The sequence below is a fragment of the Indicator indicator genome, chromosome Z, assembly GCF_027791375.1.
Source record: "Indicator indicator isolate 239-I01 chromosome Z, UM_Iind_1.1, whole genome shotgun sequence".
Lineage (NCBI taxonomy): Eukaryota > Metazoa > Chordata > Aves > Piciformes > Indicatoridae > Indicator > Indicator indicator.
Genome location: NC_072053.1, coordinates 33,175,719 through 33,195,863, shown reverse-complemented (window position 1 = coordinate 33,195,863; position 20,145 = coordinate 33,175,719). Strand labels below are relative to the sequence as shown.

General features: G+C 42.9%; 1 protein-coding gene across 1 annotated transcript in view; it reads left to right on the top strand.

Annotated features, from left to right (window-relative positions):
- CMYA5 (cardiomyopathy associated 5) overlaps positions 1 to 15,278 on the top strand; it is a 50,475-nt gene extending 35,197 nt beyond the window's left edge. The window contains exons 11-15 of the mRNA XM_054397312.1: positions 328 to 472; positions 8,335 to 8,468; positions 11,560 to 11,653; positions 13,540 to 13,716; positions 14,525 to 15,278. Of these exons, the coding sequence (XP_054253287.1) occupies positions 328 to 472; positions 8,335 to 8,468; positions 11,560 to 11,653; positions 13,540 to 13,716; positions 14,525 to 14,777 (803 nt within the window). The 3' untranslated portion in view covers positions 14,778 to 15,278. The remainder of the gene's footprint in view (positions 1 to 327; positions 473 to 8,334; positions 8,469 to 11,559; positions 11,654 to 13,539; positions 13,717 to 14,524) is intronic.
- The last annotated feature ends 4,867 nt before the right edge of the window (positions 15,279 to 20,145 follow it).

Sequence of the window (20,145 nt, the reverse complement as noted above, 5' to 3'; positions counted from 1 at the left end):
GCTGTAGGCAGTACTGCCTCTGATTCTTGAAGATTGGCAGAAATGAAGAAAATGTTCTTGAGGGAAGGCATAAAAATCTACATGGGCGTTCTATGGGTGTGCAGAAATGCACAACTATTTAGTGACTTTCCCAACGCCTTTCCCTGTGTGGGTTTTTCCACCTATGGTGTAGTTCTCTGCCACTGAAATACTAAGCAGATCACTGCTGAATGGACAAACTGACATAGGTTTTTGGGGAAAGGACTCTTCTTTTCCCTTGTGATCATCCCCCCCTTCAGCCACTGGCACCCTCCTGATGTGATGAATAACATGTCTCTGTACCCCCAGCACCTGCCATCCCCACCATCAGAGCTGAGGACTGTACGGTGTGTTGGGACACGGCCACGGTCCGGTGGCAGGCCAGCTCAGCGTCAGTGGAGTCCTTCAGCCTGGAGTACTGCCGACAGCACTCACCAGAAGGAGAGGGTCTGAGGTCAGTGCCATGATTGCAAATGCTGCTTGGTCAAATTCACTAGCTGCTAATGAGTGTCCCCCAGACCATGGGTTGTTACACAAGAAATTATACTGCCTTCAACTGCACAATGAAGCAATCTGCTCCTGCATGCTGAGGAGCTTCAGGATGGACGCTAATCTATGAGATTAGGATGAGACATAAAAAGGCTTCCTTTTTATTCTGTTTAATCAACCAATCACTTTTATTTGGCCCTGAAATCCTGGAGATATAGTGCTGTCTGCAATCAATGAGGAGATGCAGGGAAGCATCTGACTATCCTACATCTGCAGTAGCACTGGGCAGAGCAGGGGAGGGGAGGGCAACTGAGCTCTATGGGAAGGAGTGTCATGGAGAAGCCTGGCCCAGTTTGCTCTTTGTTATGTGGTGAACAAGATAGGAGCTGGCTTTGGAGCATGGCGAGGGTGATAAAAGTCCCAGTACTATTGATGGTCCATCTGCACTGCCTGGATGCATGAGCAGATGCCTCCCAAAGCAAAGCTGAGCTCAGTGCTGCCCAGCTATGCAGGCATGCTTCAGAGGTCAAAGAGCAACCCAAAGAGTAGCTTTGAAATCAGGGGTGGTGTCTGCTTATGCCAGACCTTCTCTGTTTTCCCCTGTCTGCATAGAGGAGAGGGTGAGAAGGGATGTAAGCACCACTGAGCCATGAAAGTATGCACCATGTTGAAATGCATAAGAAATTATCTGGTGCCTTTTTTGTCCTCAGGACTTGGGGTTGTGTGTGTGTATGTGTGTTTCTTTTTTAAAAACAATTACAACAATATTCCAGAAAAATACAGTTGCAAAGATCTGAGAAGCTTTGGCAAGTGAGTGACTTGCTATGTAGGACCCTGTGGAAGAGCTTCAGCTTCTTGAGTTTGTCTGCTTCACCTTCTAGTGGTCTTCACCCAGGAGCTAGTTCACATATTTGTCATGGAGATGTGGCAGAGAGGGAAGAGCTCACCTCCCTGCAGTCAGAATTAGTTAAGTGGACTAAAGGGTTCACAAGTTTCTAGTGGACAAGTGCAACAGTAGAACTGTACATGTCCTGCTCCTTACAAAAGTAGGATAAAATTTGAAATTAAAATTTTGCAGGGTTGGAAGTATTTTTTTTTTTCACTCAGTACCAGCATGTTGCAACTAAGGAGAGGTCTCTTGCCCAGCTCTCCTGCCTCTCTCCTGTTTCATGCATATCTCATGACACCATCAGGTTTCTGTCAACATGCCAAAATCACTATTGGTCAGGGATAATGTAGCTGTTTCCAAAGCCTGTGCTGTGTGTTTGCCCTCAAGTTTCTTTGCTGTTAACTGAAATTTCCCCTTTCCAAAACTGAAGTAGAGAAGTGTGTTGGTTTCTGTAATCTGCAACTGAGCTGTTGATAACAAGAAGCAGTTTGCATGTATGGGATAACTGAGGCAAAAAAGATTCCAGAGCCAACCCATTCCCTTTCTCAAACGACTCTGTGTAAAATCCAGCACATTTTTAATTATACTGAGTCACATTTGGCTTTTTGACCTCCCTGTGAGCAGAAGCTGGCCTTTAACTGTGACAAGTGTGAAAAATTCATAGAGGAAAAGAATCATGCATTTTTCTCAGAATTGCTGTAGTTTAAATGTCTTTATTTGTAGAAGAGCTCTGACCTATTTTTACATCTTTTTACAATGTCAAAACCCATCTTTTGCCGCTTACTTGCCATCAAAGCAATGCTCCTTTCCTTTTCCAAAAGCAACCCCCAGAGCTTAACCTGGAAAGCTCCTGTGATGGCACAAGATGTTTAAGTGATGGAGACTTTTTTTTTTTCCTTAAAAACCCAACAACTTTTTTTTTCTTTTGCATAAAAGGCAGAGAAAAGAGAGATCACTGGTAGATGGAGCATACTGCCCATATTGCTTCCATCCAAGATCCCCAAGGTGCAAGTTAGGACTGAAAATCAATTCCTTATGAGATGTGTTCTGGAAGTTGTGCATTCAATTATCTATATCAGGTGGAATAAAACTGTCTTTTATGCACATGTAGTATTTGGTCCTGGAAATGATGTAGTTTTTCTGGTTGCTTTCTTTGAGAGCTTACAGTTCATCTGTCACAGGTTTCCTGAGCCATACCCTTCTTGGGGATCAGCCAAATGTGGAGCCCTTTGACAGAGAGACTGGGCCTCTCATGGTTGTGGTGGCCCTGAAACTGAACAATTTCCTGCTGCACAGGTGGGAGTTCAAACACGTTTCTCAGCAACCCTGGAAAGTTCATAGAGCTGCTTCTGGGGGCACAGCATGAAACAATAGGTCAAGGAAGAACATCAAAGGGAAGTCCTGGAGAAAGCAGAATGGTCTCATCACACAAGGTTGCTTTCACAGGTGTCACTCTGGGAGCTCACACAAGGCAAGAGACATTGCCAAGGGAGAAATACTCCCACTGAACAGCCAGAGATCAGTGTGGCACTCCTGGTCTGGGCTGGCCCTCGGTAGCCTTTGGCATGTCACAGAATCACAGGAGGGTTAAGTTTGGAAGACACCTTTAGAGATCTCCTGATCCAACGCTCCGGCTTAAGCAGGGCCACACAGAGCCAGTCACCCAGGCAGCTTTTGACTATCTCCAAGGAAGTCCTTGGAACTGTTCTGGAAAAGTTCCAGCTCCCCAGGGAGAGAATTTCAGGCACATCTGGGAATAAATCCTGATTAAAAGTTTCCTTCTGAATAACACTTTAAAAATTACTTGTTTTCCCCTCTGAGTTCTCTTTGCCAGCTTTCTGCTTGAGGGATATGGTTTCATATGAAACCATCTTAAATTTTCTGCAACAATGAGTCCCTGGGTTGATTCTTTTTTCCAAAATCCTTATGAGGCTCTGAAATATTTCTTTCAGTTTCTATAGCTCTTCTATTTTCTTGATGTTCAGCCTCTTTGTGTTGAGAAGTCAGTGGAGCTGTGGGTGGAAGATGGAAAACTGTGAGAAATGTAGTCCAGGGATTAGGTATGTGGGCTGTTCAGATGGAAACCATATATCACATCATGAGAAATCTGTAAGACACAGGGAGGCAGAAATTAGTACAGTGTGTGGTGACTTTGTAAAAGTGGAAATGATTGAATGTCATCCTCTCCACCAATGCAAGATCAGCACAGCTAGCAACCTAAATTTTCTACTTACAATGTTGGAAAAAGGAAAGCAAGCCTTCACCCTGTTGCCCTGCCACCGCCACCTCAAGAACCAAGATGTGGAAGACAGATAATATTTCTGTCCTCTGTGGCTGTGCTGGGCTTGCCATTTCAGATAGCAGCAAGAATCATTGCACGTGTGCTTTAGTGATCTAATCCCAAAACAGCCAGAGCAGGGAAAGGCAAGGAAACATGTGGCTCAGCTGAGAGCAAACTCAGAGCTATTTGTTGCTTATTTTCAACTTCAAGAGCATTTTGTTGTTGTTGTGGTTGTTCATGGTGCACCCCGTTGTGTGCTTCTACTAAGAAACTTGCATACTTTCAGCTGTAAATTCATGATGGTGCCAGCACAGATCTGGAAGTCCTGTTTCAGTGGGATCTTGGGGGTGGAAATGACAATCACAGCACAGAGGGTGTTCTGAATCACTGCAAGGCATGTCATTTGATGGGTTCCTGCTATATTAAAAAAATTTCTTTAAGGCATTGTTTCCTTGAGATAAATGAGAATGCTGATGAGAGAAAAACACACACCAAAACACAGCATCAGATGTCCCTAAAACCAGGGAAATCACAAATTTAACGGACAACTGCTACTACAACATTCCCTGGCAATTTAAAGGTGAAGAAATGTGTAACTCCCTTCCATTATGCTTTGAATAGCATGTACCTGAAATTCGGAGACTGGATTTTGAGATGTAAAGATCCCTCTTATAAAGAGAGGGATTAAAAGGAGATGCTTAGAATATTTAATTTAAACTGTTTCTTGAAGTTCTGTGCACTAAGTTTTGTGTAATGATACCAAGACATCATGAAAGCAGTGCAAATATGATCACATTTAGGCTAAAGGCCAGGATGCCTCACACTTTTGTCGTAACATTATTACATTTGTAATCATCTGTTAAATGGATGGGTGTTTTAAAAGTAGAAAATAGCTGACATTAGAAATGTTGCAGTTGGGCTTTTCTTTCTGTCATGACCAAAATCACACAGTTCAGTACTTAACACGATCTTGAGAAAGATCTAGCTACAAAGATTGTTACAAGAACCTGGGAATGAAACAGACTTTCCCCACCATAATCAGGATGCATTTTTGCTTTCCTTCTACACATGACTTCTCCTCATCTTTGTTATTGCACTTATTGCAAGGTCAGCCTGAGACATGACAAATTACAGTGATTGCTGGGGAGCCCTGAGTATTCGTTTTCTCCCTTCATCCTATCTTTGTGAGACATATTTCTCTTTTGCATGCAGCCTCTTGTGAGCTGGGACCTGGCTCAGAGTGCTGCAAATGAAATTCCTTCTTGTTGGCATATTCCATTAGTTGGCAGCAGTGGAACTGTTTCATAAGCCTTTATCTCAGCTAAAATTCATGGGCTCTTATTCTTAGATTTTAGGCAGTTTGAATCTGGCTAAAATAGATTACCAAGCAGAGAATACCATTAAAAAAACCTTATCACTGTTTTATTGACCAGATCTGCTTAAAATCCAGCATTTTCTGTCCCACTATTACAACTGAAAAGAAGCGTGCTATTTCTCTCAGATTTAAACATGCAGCCAAATTCTAATTAGGAGAATTTCAGTTTTGAAAGAAACACAAATTTGAACTTTGATGGCTGAACTTATTCTGTAATTGGACCTAAACTCTTGTCCAAACACCCAGGCTCTGGGATCCAGGCTCCAGAAGACAAATACCACAGACCTACTCATTACACCAGAATATACCTGTCCACTTAGATTAAGAAACAATTTTGTATTTTATTTACTAATCATTAGAGTACATAATGAAAAAGGCATTCTACTTTGTAAGGACTTTGACTTACATGGCATTTTCATAGAATAATTTAGGTTGAAAAAGACCTTCAAGATCATCACGTTTAACCATTAACCCTACTCTACCAAGCCTACTGCTAAGCTATACGCCCAAGTACCACATCTGCCACTGACTTTTCTTTTGGCATATGGTGACAGCCTGTTCCTGCACATTTAAGACCTAATTCTTGAGATATGTCCAGCCTTCCTGGACTCCATTACCCTTCAGGACAGCCTCCCAAGGGACTTTTGTCAATTAGTTTCCTGAACAGGCCAAAGTCTACGCTATGGAAGTCCAAGGTGGCCGTTTTATTGACCCTTGTCCTTACTTCCCCAAGAATGGAAAATTCGGTCATTTTGTGATCACTATGCTCTACATGGCCTCCAGCTGTTACTTTCACAAGTCCTTTTCTTCTCACAAGCCATAGGTTAAGGAGAGCACTTTCCCTAGCTGGCTTCCTCACCAGCTGCATCAGGAAGTTATCTTACACACACTCCAGGAACCTAGGGAACTGTTCTCTGCTGTATTGCATTTCCAGCAGACATCTGGGAAGTTGAAGTCCCCCACGAGAACAAGGGGCAGCAATGTTGGCAGCTCTCCCAGCTGCTTGTAGAATATTTCATCCACTTCTTCATCTGCCTCTTCATCCTTTTCCGGAAGGAGGAGCCACCACACAAGGCATCACTGAGTTTAAGGTATGTCTATCCACACGTTGCCACAAACAGGTTCTGACAAATAGTTTAGTGCATCCTTCCTTCATCTCATGTGTAACTGACTTGCTCAAAACTTTTTTTTTTTCTCCTGATAGTCTGTGCTTCAGATTCATGTCAAAGATGTCAGGATGCTGCTTTTATTGTACAGATTGGGTGAGACTTGTCTAGGAAGCCTGGAAAATTTTTTTCAAATGGCAGGTGCCCACTTCTTTTCCTCTGCCTCTGGTTCCACCCTGACTTTCCCTTCTCTATCTTCATTTACATTTATTTCCTTGATCAGTTTCCATCCTGTATTTTTATTCATCTCATCATCTTTCTCTTGTCTTCTATACTTAGACGAGCCTTTTCCTCTTTCAAGCCTCAAGATTTCAGGTTTTTACCAGGCAACTCTTCAGGCTGCACCTCTTCCCTGAACATTTCAGTAAGAACTGACCAGACTGACCAACTCCTCATGCCTTGCTGAAGTGCTCTCATGGTCAGGGCTTCAGTTAGTCACAGAGATGAAGCAAACCATGCAATTGCTACCGTATTTGAGCAACCCACTTCTGTTCCAGTACTAATGTAACACACCAGCTGAGGATGGCATGGCCCCATGCTGATCAAACTCACTGACATTATTTCAGATTGGAAAAATAAATATTACAGGAGCACCCACTGCTTTTTGTCAGTGCTTTCAATGACAGCTGTCAAATACCTGTTGCAGACCAACAACAACGATGCACCAGTCGTTCCCCAGAATGCCATCCTCCCTAACACAGAGCTCTGTGTGTGTGTAATTTAGTGAGTGTAAGGCTGTGGGATTTTACCTTTCTGTGATAAAAGCAGGAGAATCAGGCAGGTGAAAAATCTTGGTGGATGAGCACTGATTTTTCTTCAGATTGTACTGCTCTCTGGTGGGACATCTGTAGAAAAGCAGTCTCTACAAATGAATAGCAACAACATGATTTGACTGCTGGCTTGCCTGCTTTACTTCCTCTGGGGTCACAGTAATTAGTGCTGCAAAAGGCGATTTTTTTTTTTTTTTTTTTTTTAAATCTAGCTTCCCACAGAGCCATTACCCACAGGAAGGAGACCATACTGGGATCCACTCTCAAGCCTGAGGTGGAAGGAAAAATGCCTTGCATGCTCTCCAAAGGCACATCTCCTGTTCAAGAATTTAAATACTTGCCTGAAGAGTCCTATAAGCATTTCTAGGAGAAAATTATCTGCTTTATACAGCTAAACAGTCATCTGCAGACATATGATGCTGTCAGTGTATACTGTCTGGCTTTGCTGTTATCATACAATCTAAAAAAGATAAAAATCATGGTCCAGTGTGTCAGAATTTAAGCCAATCTTTCATACTCTTGACAATATGCAAAATAAACCTGACATCTTTCTAGACATCCACAATGCTTTCACTGGAACTTCAAAGCACCAGTGAAACAGACTGAGCAGATGCTATCTCTTGGCTAGTGTGTCAAGGCACCAGCAGCTGAGTTTTAGGGGTGCCACAAAAAGGGAACTGAGTCGAGTCAGGGCACTGTGCAAAGGCAGTTTTGCTGCTGCCTCTTGCAAAGCCAGCCTGTTAGAATGCACAGCACCATGAGGGATATGGAACCAAGACTTTGTTGATGGACAGTTTGTGAGCAGGACATTCATATTAAGAAGTGTATGGTCTCAGATATGGGTATGCACTCTTTAGGATCTGGAACACGTGCCCAGACAGCACAAACACAAGTGCGTTCATTGTCATGCAACTGAATTAAGTATAAGAATTTTTTTCTTCAGAGGCTTTTGTGTTTTGTAAAGCAGGCTCTTCACAGAAGGCAGGTGAGAATTTGATTCCACACTGCTTTTTTATGTGATGACTTACACTGCAAAATAAATGTAAAGTGAGTATTACACCAAATGACTGCACTGAGTGAGATGAACAGGAACAAAGGCCTGAAAATTTGTGAGACAAAGTAAGGAGGATCCTTTCAGAGAAATGAAAAGGATCCTTTCAATGAAGCTTCTACATAATTCAGCTGCTTGTGAAAACCATGTTTGCCTTTCCAGTTTGGAGTTTCTCTTGCTTGTTGTTTCATATTCAACAATACTGTTAAGTGGCTTGGCTGTTTGCATAGATTAGTCTTTCCGTTTTAAATATCTTGCATACATTTTCATGTGTGAAAATCTTCAAAATTTGCAGATCTTTTACTGGTATACAGAGACCTGAACTGAAAGTATCCCTGGAGCCCAATGTGAACTATTTCTTCTACTTGAGGGCTGTCAACTCATTTGGGACAAGTGAACAAAGTGAAGCAGCTCTCATCTCAACTAAAGGTAGACCACCATTTTCTGATGTCAAAATAATGGGATGGAGGGGGAAAAGAGCCAAAGATGGTGTTTTCCTCCATAAATCATGCCTGAATACTATGTTACAGGAGTGAGCAAGTTATTAGATAAATTGAACAGTTTTTTTTTTGTTTGTTTAAAATGAACATAATCAGGGACTATTGCACTTGAAGTTTGCAACTTATGCCAGCGTAAAACTGATGTGACCTCAGAAGCAAAAATGTTAAATTCTGTCAGTGATATGAAATTATTAAATATTCTTCAAGGACCTCAGTTTGCTAGAGTTTGGCAGAGTAGAGTCTCATAAAAGATGCCATTACCTTAAAAAAAGAACTCACAATGAAAACCTTACTGGCTTTGGGTTTCAGGGATGAGGGATATAGTATAGAGCAGTTTTAAAATGTGATGGATGATTTAAACTTCGAGGTTTCCAGCTAAATATTTTTCGATCATGTACAGTTCTTCCAAACCAGACTCCAAACTCAAATTTGCTACTTTGAAAAAGCAAGTAATTGAAAATTATAGACCACTCAATCAAGATGATGAAACTGATGAAGTAGCCCATAAGCAGCTGGGAAAGGTTTCACGATTATTACCTCTTGTTATCATGTGGGACTGCAGCTTCCTAGAGGTGTGCTGGGAATATAATGCAGCAGAGAGGGAACAGTCCCAGAGTTTCTTGGAATGTTTGTAAGTTCACTTCCTGATGCAGCTGGTGAAAGGAGCCAATCAGAGAAGGTGCCCTCTTTGATGTGCTGCTTGTTAACAGATAACTGTAGGAGATGTAACACTCAGAAGCTATCTTGGGCTTAGTGATCATGAAATAAAAGAGTTTTCAATTCTTGGAGAGGTAAAGGAAGTAGCAGAAATGCCACCTTGGACTTCCGTAGGGCAGACTTTGGCCCTTTGGCTCAGTTCAGGAGACTGATTGGAGGCTGTCCTGATGGACGACAGACTCCAGGAAGGCTGGGTGGGATTCTTCAAGAAGAAAATCTTAAAAGAGCAGGAGCAGGCTCTTTTGTTCTCATGTCCTGAAAGATGGACTGGGAGGGAAGAAGGCCAGCCTGGATGAATAGAGAATTTTGGTTGAAGCTCAGGAAAAAAGGGAGAGTTTATGGCCTTTGGAAAAGGGGACAGATCTCTTAGGAGGACTACAAAGACACACTGAATCTATGCAGGGAGAAAACTAGAATGGCCAAAGCCTAACTAGAACTCAATCTAGCTATTACCATAAAAGATAATAAAACTGCTTCTTTAAAGGTGTTGACGAAAGGAGGACTGAGGAGAATCTCCTCCTTTCTTGGAATCAGGGGCAAACACAACCACTGAGGATGAAGAAAAGGCTGAGATACTTAATGCCTTCTTTGCCTCAGTCTTTAATAACAGGATTAGTTTGCTGGGTAGCCAGCTCCACTGAGCTGGAAAACAGGGATGACGAACAGAAGAAGATCTCCATAGTCCAAATGGTGAGTGTCCTGCTGAACCACCTAGAAATACAAAAACACACTGAACAAAGCCACTTCTCTCAGTGTTCCTTCATATGACAGGGTTTCCCTTCCTCTGATCGTTCCTCTGGCCCTTCTCTGGACCCTTTCCAGTCTGCCCGCATCTTTCTTGTATAGTGGGGACCAAAACTGTACGCAGCACTGAAGGTGGACCCTGACCAGTGCTGAGTAGAGTTGGAGAATGACATCTTTATCCCTGCTTGTGATACCCTTACTAATGCAACTCGGCATCCTGTTGGCTTTCCTTGCCACTGCGGCGCACTGTTCACTCATGTTAAGCCTTTTGTCCACCAGGTCCCTCTCCACAGTGCTGGTCTCAAGCCAGGTGGCTCCCAATCTGAGCTGCATTCCTGGGTTATGTGTTCGCAGGTGCAAGACCCTACAACTCTACACTTGGCCTCATTAAAACTTCATATAGTTCCTCCTTGTCCACTCAAACACTCTGTCAAGATCTTCTAGGAGGGTGGCTCTCCCCTATTGGGGATGTCAACTTCCCTGCATATTTGTGTGTCATCAGCAAACTTCATCAGGATACTCTTAATTCCAATATCTGAATAATTCCAATATCTAAATCACTAATGAAGATATTAAACAGCGTTGGGCCCAGTATTGATCCCTGGCAGACCCCACTAGTGACAGGTTGCCAGTCTGAGAAAGAGCTATTTATTACCACCCTCTGGGTATGGCCTGTGTTATTCTGCTTGACGATAGGAAGGCTCTTCAGAGAGACCTGGACAGGGTGGATTGATGGTCTGTGGCAAATCACATGGGCTTCAACATGGCCAAGTGCTATGTCCTGCACTTGGGCCACAACCCTGTGCAATGCTACAGGCTGAGTGGCTGGAAGGCTGCTCAGCAGAGAGGGACGTGGGGGTGTTGGTTGACAGCTGGCTGAGCATGAGCTAGCAGTGTACTCAAGTGGCCAAGAAGGCCAGCAGCATTCTGGCCTGCATCACAAATAGTGTGGCCCACAAGATCAGAGAGGTGATTGTCCCACTGTACTCATCACTGGTGAGGCCACACCTTGAGTACTGTGTGTAAGTACGGTACAGAGGCACACTGTGGTGCTGGAGTGCGTCCAGAGAAGGGCAATGAAGCTGGTGAAGGGTCTTGAGAACAAGTTTTATGTGAAGAAGCTGATTGAGCTGGGTTTGTTTAGTCTGAAGTAAAGGAGGCTGAGAGAAGGGTTATTACTGTCTACAACTACATGAAAGGAGTTTGTAAGCGAGGTGGGTGTTGATCTCTTCTCACAAGTCACAACTGACAGGACAGAAGAAATATCATCAAGTTATGCCAGGGGAGGTTTAGGCTAGACATTAGGAAAAACTTCTGTACAAAAATGGTTATCAAAGGCTGGAACAGGCTGCCCAGTCAAGAGGTTGAACCACCATCCCTGGATGTATTTAAAAGTCATCTCTATATGGTACTCAAGGATATGGTGTAGTAATTGCCCCTGGTAGAGTTAAGTAATAGTTGGACTTCGTGATCTTAAAGGTCTTTTCCAACTATAGTGATTCTGTGTGGTTCTGTGTAATGTTGCTAGACTGGTCTTTCTTTGTCATGAATTGTGCCAGGAACTCGATTTCGCCTGCTGAGCAACACAGCCCATCCTGCTCTGCAGATCTCCTCCAACGTGATCCGCCTGCCTGAGAAAACCAAGTTCACTGGGTAGGTAGCATCACGGCAAGCACAACCTCATTCTGCAAGGTTCAGAATGAGTTCCTCCATCTTATTTTTGCCTCATGACATGCTGCTAACTAATTTTGTAGGACAACTGAATTGTTTCAGGCATGCAGACCCTGAGCTCGGTGTGACTGACCCCCCTTTCAAGCACTGCAATATCTTAATAAAACCTGTTGCAGCATTGATATAAGTGCTGGGAAGAGCTCTGTGTCACACTGAAGATCTGCCAGAAGCTCAATGGCAGTAGTTCCTAATGAGACTGATGAGTTTACCTAAATCTATAGTCACTGCTTAATCCCTCAGGGCATTCTAGTCTTAAAACAATTTGCTGCCCCAAGAAGGCCAGATTTGTGGCCTGTGGTGGGCTGAAAATTCCCCCCAACACAAAATTGCCAGACCAGCTCAGTTGGAAGCAAATGAAGCTGTATTTGCAAGCAAAACTACAATCTAGAGATGAAATGCAATGAATATGTACAAAATATACAATATTTACAATTTATAAACAGCACAAGAACCCCCCCGGCAAAAACCAGGGGGCTACTAGTAGCTTCCCCACTCCCTGCTCCCTACCCCTCTGTATGCAATAGAGGAAAAGAGCAGAGAGTTGTTTGTTAGTACTTAGCCACAACAAAGCAGTGCAGCCAAAGTCAGCAAAAGCCATCAGAAGCACCAGCCAGAGCAGAGGGAGTGAAAAGAGAGAAAGTTAGTATACACAACTAGCTTATGTCTGTTATCTATCCAATGGGATTATTTAGAATTTATCATTGTTTTCCTTTTCACACCCAATGGCAATTTATTCTACTGCTTTCTGTTCAAGATCTGTGGAAAATTTTCCAGGCACAGCCTGAAGCTACCACAGTGGACTTACACTTTTTTATATCTTTTGGCTAGAAGTGATCCATCTTATATAGGTTTCTCCTCTACTGAAGACATTGTTGGTAACATTTTCCAAAGCATCTGTGGCTTTGGAAGTGCTCCTGGGATATGCCATGCCAGACTAGCTCCATCCATTGCAAAAATGATTTTTTTTTTATCGGTCCCATCTCAAGTTTAGATCCATTTGTGTTAAGTTGTGCTTATATAGTTTCTTAAAAGGTAATGAGGCATTACTGATTGTTGTGGATTAAGGAATAGCTGTCCCACCTTAGAGAGATCCTCCCAGGGAACTGGACAGTCCGTACAGGGGGATGGCACCAGAAATTACGTTATTCCATCCCATAACATTGCATCCTTATTTTCTATATAAACAGGCTGCATAGTCAGTTTGGGCCCTTTTCTCCTCCCTCTCTTTTCCCAGCGCAGGCGGACTCTTGCCTCTCTGGTTTGCAGGGAGTATGGTCTCCTGCGGGCAAGCTGATTTTCTGGCTGTGCAATGTGGCCTTGGGTAGTAGGGGGAGGCCTTGGGGCTTTGAGGCCTGTTTGGGGGGCAGATTTTGGCCTAGTGATGTTTTGGAGAAGCCCAGGCTGGAGAGCTGGGCCGAGGCTGAGTATGAGTTGTGGGATGTTTTTGCAGGTTTTTGTATCGTTGTATATATTTGTGAATAGCCATACTTTATAATTGGAACAAACCTTCTAAATTTGAGTTCCATTTTTTATTTCCAAAGTCACTTTTTCCACCTTTTGTTATTTTCATCCAATGTTTTGTAAAGATGCAGAGTTTTTACTCCTTAGGATGAGTCCCTCTCAGTGCAAAGATGAAATGGCTCCCAGTGACGGCACTCAAATGTTTGGTATGACTCTGCAGGTAGAAGAACAGAGTGCTAATCCATTAGTAATTTTAGACACTGTTACATTACATGACTGTAGGAAATACCACAGTAATGTTGGTCTAACACTACATGCACTTTACTGTACACCTCTTCTATTAACAGGATTCCTTCAGTCCTGGGTGAGCAGTTGCCTGCCCGGGGACGTCATTACTGGGAAATCGTTGTCTCTGCCTGCAGAAGCTACAGGATTGGGATTTGCTATGCGGCAGTATCACAGAGTAGTGTCCTGGGGTTAAATCATGCCTCCTGGTGCATGCAGTGCTGTCCTACACAAACCAGGTAAAGCTGAGTCACTCCAGTTGGTTGGCAAGTCACTTGTCCCTCATGTTAATTAAAGCTGCTTCAGGAATCATGAGGTCAGAGAGAATCTGTCTGCATGCTTTCTGCAAATCTGATCAATAAGAAGACAACTACGAAGGAGTGCTAGTCTTCCTCTTGGTGAAAAAAAAACAAAACCAACCTATCAAAACCCCCCAAACCCACAATGCTTACAACGCAAACAAACAGACCAGTTTACCACCCTTCACCCAGCCAGTGAATAAAACTTGAAAAACTTATTTGCCACTGCTTTTTCATTCCAGGCTCATATCATGAACTGCTCCACAAAATCCCATCAAGTGTATTTATTTCCACAAACGTTTTCTTTTTAGTATCTATTTCCTTTTGCAGGAGATATCAAAGCTCCACAGGGAACATCTTCTCCTGCCTTGTTCTTTAGTGTGAAATCATATAGATGTGTAAACATAACTAGCTAAACGAAACATCTGAGATGAAAAGGGTTTGCCAAAGTAGACCTCATGCTTAAATCCCCACAAAGACATGTAGTAAGAAAGATGTAGATGAATATGATTACAGCAAGTCTGCTTTTATCCAAAGATGCCAAGTGAAAGGGTTCATCAGCATTGCTAGGTAGGGCTTTGAAGTGATGCCACATTCACTTCAGTTACATACTGAGTGAAATGCACTTGCCACATGACATGCTGCAGTATGTGGCCACCTGTCAATAGGTGGAAATTAAGCTGTAAGTTATTTCTGCTAAATTAGTATAAGGGGGCTCACTGTATTCTGGTTTCCTTTTTTTCCACAGCTTTCTTTACAGGTTTCTTCACACTGGTGTGATGAGCGATGTCCACGTGACAGAACAGCCAGCCAGGATTGGCATCCTGTTGGATTACAGTGGCAGCAGACTGTTGTTCTTCAATGCAGAGAAAGGACTGGTGCTGTTTGCCATTAGGCACAAATTCACTGATGCAGCTCACCCAGCCTTTGCCCTGGAGAAGGCTGGGGTGCTTACCCTCCGCACAGGAATGGAGCTGCCAGAGTTCGTGAAGAACAGCTAATCCCGATTCACAGTCTCAGGGAAACTGACAATTTAGAGTATATGGGGATAGGGAGGGGAAAGGAGGTGTCACCAAGGGATGCCTAATCTTCAGTGAATGCCATGCACACAGCTCTCCCGCACATCATCAGCAACCGTAGTTAGTGCTCAGTCACGCAGCCACCCTGAGCCCAGGCACAAGAAAATCGACTCCTTCAGATAGAGTGTGCACCTAGTGATATACACAGAAGTCCTTTTGAGGGGGAAAAAAAGTTTTGTTAGATAGGAAGATTAAGGGGGGGAGGAGGGAAATGTACTTTCTCTCTGGAAATAATGACAACACTAGTTGTCTTTTTAAAGTTGATGATGAGCCTGTGTACAAAATAAATTCCTCTCTCACTGCAATACACGAAAGCCATCATTTCGTCATTTGCCAGGACAGCTGAAGCCCAAATCTAAGATGATTATGTTTGAAAAATATGCAGAAGTTTCAAAAACTGAACAATTCTGCAAGTTAATAAATCCTGTGCTCTTGTTTGCCATCTCTTTTCTTTAAATGCACAAATTAAGAAAATTTGGAAACTTAGAAATCTGTATGGTTGCAAAATGAGTGAGTATTCATCATATCAGTCATGTAAAGTTTAACTATGAAACACCCATCTGCCCTGCTCACAGCAGACTACCAGATGGCTACCTCACCGTGTCACTAAATATCTGTGCCTGTAAGGAGGTACTCATGAGACATGAGTGAAGAAACTTGAAAGTAAATGTCTTCCCTATCTTTTTGATACTCGGTTTGTTCATGCTGAAGGGAAAATTGCCCCTTGGCACTGTAGAGAAGTGTCACATTGCTAGTGACCTTCTTGTGATCACCTCTTTTCCATTACTGCTTTTTACCTTTGCACTTACTGATTTGATATCCTTGACTTCATAATTGTGGACATTTTCCTGTCTCTGTCCCGTTTCCTCCTGCTTTCTACATTAGCACCAGCATCACACCAGCAAGGCACAATGTTACACTGCCATTGACACAGGCAGGCTAGAAATGGCTGGTGCCAGCAAAGGAACAGAATGCTTATTTTACCCCTTGGCTTTTCCAAACGGTTTTTCCAAGCACTTCATACATCAGTGGTATGTCTACTTGCCCTGCCACAAGGGCGTAAGTGCCAGTAGTGCTGAACTCCAACGAATGCTGGGGGTAAATTAATCTTAAGGCAGGCAGGCAGGCAATGCTTTTCCTGCTGTGCCTGTTCTGGAGATTTCTGCTGCAGGGGCTACGCTGCCAGCTGAAGAGGTGTGCTACCTGAAGTAAAGCAGATTTCAGGCATCTGTCTGAGAGGGTTTGCTTCTGCAGAGAGGACTTACATGAAATTACATTGAAGCTTCTGCTTTTTATGCTCAGAATAGGTGCCTGCTGATGATGTTTTATTTATGATTTAACATCACCAAAGCATGTGCTTGCTGCTTTATTCTGCTGTATGTTTGGTGTCCCAGAGGAGCCACACTCCACACTGTCATAGCAGACTCAGGCAGGGTGGTTGAGGCAACATAGACACGATTCTGTGACTATATTTCAAGCCAGAACTCTTGTCATTTCAATTAAAGAGTATTGCTTTGGAGTCGCTGCTGAGAAGACAGGGGAATGTAAAAGCAAAAGAGTGCCCCCCACTGGCTTAACCAGGGGTTTTGAGTTGGTGTGGGGATGGCAAGAAAATAGTCCCAGGTGAACTGGGAAAGGGAAAGAGTAACCAGTGTAGTGTTACCTTAAAGTCAGAGGAGGCAAGAGGCAGGATGCAAACTCAGAGTGAATGGTGATAAACTAAGAGGCTGGTCAGTAGTGCCAGCAGGGTGCACTCCTCAGGTTCTTGCAGCTAGTGAGCTCGCTGGAGGTCTGGCTATCTCCAGAACATAATGTTATGATTCAAATTAAGTCTGAAAAAGATCCCAACATGGAGGTAATTTAACCTATGTTCCAGGCCTGGTTGCTGGCATCACAAATGGGGGACTGCTTCATGGACACCAATGTGATGTATTGCCAAGGGGACAGGCAGTGACAAGGAGAGCAAAATGGCATGAAATTATGTGAGTTGTTGTTCCAGTGAAGGCAAGAAGCAATTGCCTTGTTGCAGGCAACTGCATATTAGTAAAGAGCAGATTTAACATGAAAAGCAAAAGCCTTGTCTATTGCGATGAATTATTACTCAAGCATTACCACAACATTTGATCTTGCCAAAATGTTTTTACTAGAGGCATCTCCTTCTCAAAAATATTTGATTCATTTTGAAAAACTGTCTGATTCTGTTTTCTTGCTTATTTTTTTATAAGGTTCCACTTTTAGATTGGGCAGTATCAAAAAGTGTGTTTTCTGTTTATGTGGAAGCTGGATAAAATATTTCAAATTGAAAATGTCACTGTAAGAGCCTAAACAGTACTAATTTGAATGTCTAAATCTGGTCTGCTTTAAACTATGCCAGATGAAGACATGCCTAGAGAGAATACCCTGTTCAGAGAGATGGAACAAAGTACACAGCAAACTTGGCTGATACACCTGAAGGCTGTGTGGCTATTCAGTGAGACTTGGACAGACTGGAGAGCTGGGCAGAGAGGAACCTAATGAGGTTCAACAAGGATAAGTGCGGAGTCCTGCATCTGGGAAGGAATAAGAAACTGCACCAGTATAGGTTAGGAGGTGATATGCTAGTGAGCAGCACCATGAAGAAGGACCTGGGAGTCCTCGTGGATAACAGCAATGTGACAGCAATGTGCCCTTGTGGCCAAGAGGGCAAATGGGATCCTGGGGTGCATTAAAAAGAATGTCCAGCAGATCAAGAGAGGCTCTTCTCCCCCTCTACTCTGCCCTAGTGAGACCTCACCTGGAATACTGCATCCAGTTCTGGGCTCCCCAGTTCAAGAGGGACAGGGATCTACTCAAGAGAGTCCAATGGAGGGCTACAAGGATGATTAATGGATTGAAGCATGTGCCCTATGAGGAGAGGCTGAGAGACCTGGGGCTTTTTAGTCTGGTGAGAAGACTGAGAGAGAATCTAATAAATATATATAAATATATGAGGCTGGGTGTCAAGGAAGGGACAGCCTCTTCTCACTTGCACCCTGTGATCGGACATGGGGCAATGGATACAAACTACAGCACAGGAAGTTCCACCACTGGAACAGCCTCCTCAGAGAAGTTGTGGAGTCTCCTCTGAAGACTTTCAAGACCCATCTAGATGCGTTCCTGTGTGACCTACACTAGATTCTATGGTCCTGCTCTAGCAGGGGGGTTGGGCTCAAAGATCTCCAGAGGTTCCTTCCAACCCCTGACATCCTGTGATTAGGGAGGAAAGCACAACTAAACTGCTAGGACTTATAATAATACACGGTGCTATCTCTCCTGCCCTTGGAAAGCCTAGCTGCATGCCTGCTGTGATCTTTGACTTGACTGATGGGTGTGATGGCACCAAGTTCAAGACTTCCTGGAAGGCAGCTGTGGACAGGCATTTGAATGTGTGGTCCAGTCCATGTGACTTAACATTTGGATAAACAGAGATTTTTGAGACTTGCTGCATCCGTTTTTTATGACCATTATAGTTTTTAACCATGTACTAGACAAAAAACTCCCAGTCACTTCAGTGGGTTCTAGATTAGGCTTGTAAACCCTTGTGCACTGAGATGATATTATGGGCCTGACTGACTGTACAAGAAGGAACATTAATTCCTACTGTCAAATAGTGCTGAACTGGAATATTGCTAGTATCTGCAGTATTGATCCACAAACCTTCCTTAGGTCTTTCTGCTCCAGAGAGCAATTAATGCTTACATGCAATGTCAGATGGAGAAACTTGGGAATGCATCTGCAAACCACAGCACACACAGTGCATGTGCATGCAGGCATAACTTGGCTTTTGTGCTATCTCTTTTTAAAACAGGGAAATGTCACCGAAATATAACTGTTTGTACTGGAAATGTTCTACTGATGCCTCATTTTAGAAAGACATGCATTAATCACCACCACTACTATTGTGGAACTTAATTACGTGTTATTACTAAGCCTATGTTGTAAGACATAGACCCAACTAAGGCACAGTACCAGTAAACTATTGCCAAATCCACAGTACTGAGATACTTCCTGTGACACGTATGTGAAATACCATATCAGCACTGCAGAGTTTTCAATAGGTATGTAAACACAGATTTAAGAATAATATGAAATTATTATCTTCTTTAGTCATCCTTATTTTGCAATAATAAATAGGACTTCTGCCATGTGAAGACTTAAACTGGATTTGAATAATCACATTCTGTGGTAGAATCACAATTGCATTACTGTTATTTTGCTGATGGATTTATTATCTGTCAAGATTTCATTATGCTCAGATATTCACACAATCAGCAGGGAAGTGAGAGCATCTCTTCCAGCTACATGCTGTGAAAGAGGGACTGAACTAGAAAAATGCCTTCTTTTTTATTTTCATGTTGAATTCTTCCAATTTTCTGCCATAGTGGAAAGCATCATTTGCTGACCAGAGACCACTCTGCAGCACAGTTGCTACAGGAGCACAACCTGGAAAGAAACATTAACAGATCTTGCAATAATTTTGTCAACAGTGAAAAAATTAGTAATTTCAAGTGCAGGTCCACTCTGGAAAATATCTGTGCAGAAATAATACCTTCTTTTCCAGCACTTGTGTTACAGAAACACTCTATTTCTGATACATGCTCTTCCCAACCCTGAAGTGCTGCAAGCAGAGATGGAGTCACTCACAGCACTGTTAAGGCAGTGGTCTGCTGAATTTTTACCTGCTAGGCCATTACCATGCTACTAAGGAATGAAGGATGGAGAGCTGGGCCCCAGCCACAACAGGTGCAGGGGACAGCTGGCTTCTACTGAGCAAGCATGAAGCCTGTGTGGCTTTTAGTGCTGGGCTGGCAAAAGGAGACCTTTATCTGATCATCACTTTATATAGCCCAGCCCATCACTATATAGCCCAGCTTTCTGAAGCTGCCTATCTCACACTGCTTTATGAGTCCAGCTCATAAGGCATGGTCCCACAATCTTATTTTTATATTCACCACAAAGAAACCTACGTCTTAAAGTAAAATTAACTGAGATTATTTCACCTAATTCTGTAACTGTGTTTTAGATATGTGTCTGTCCACTTTATGCTCTCTTTTTAAAAAGGAAGAAAGAAAAAAAAAATTGAAAAATTGTACTTGCAGAATGAAGCACAGCTTTCAGAAAAAAAAAAAGGAGTAAGAAATACAAATAAACTCTAAATACTTTGCAATGAGAGATGCGCTTCATAAGGTGCTCCAATAGCATACACTGTTGTCCCACACTGGCTACGAGTAGCAATTGCTTTACCTATGATAGTTTTTCCCCTTAAATTCAT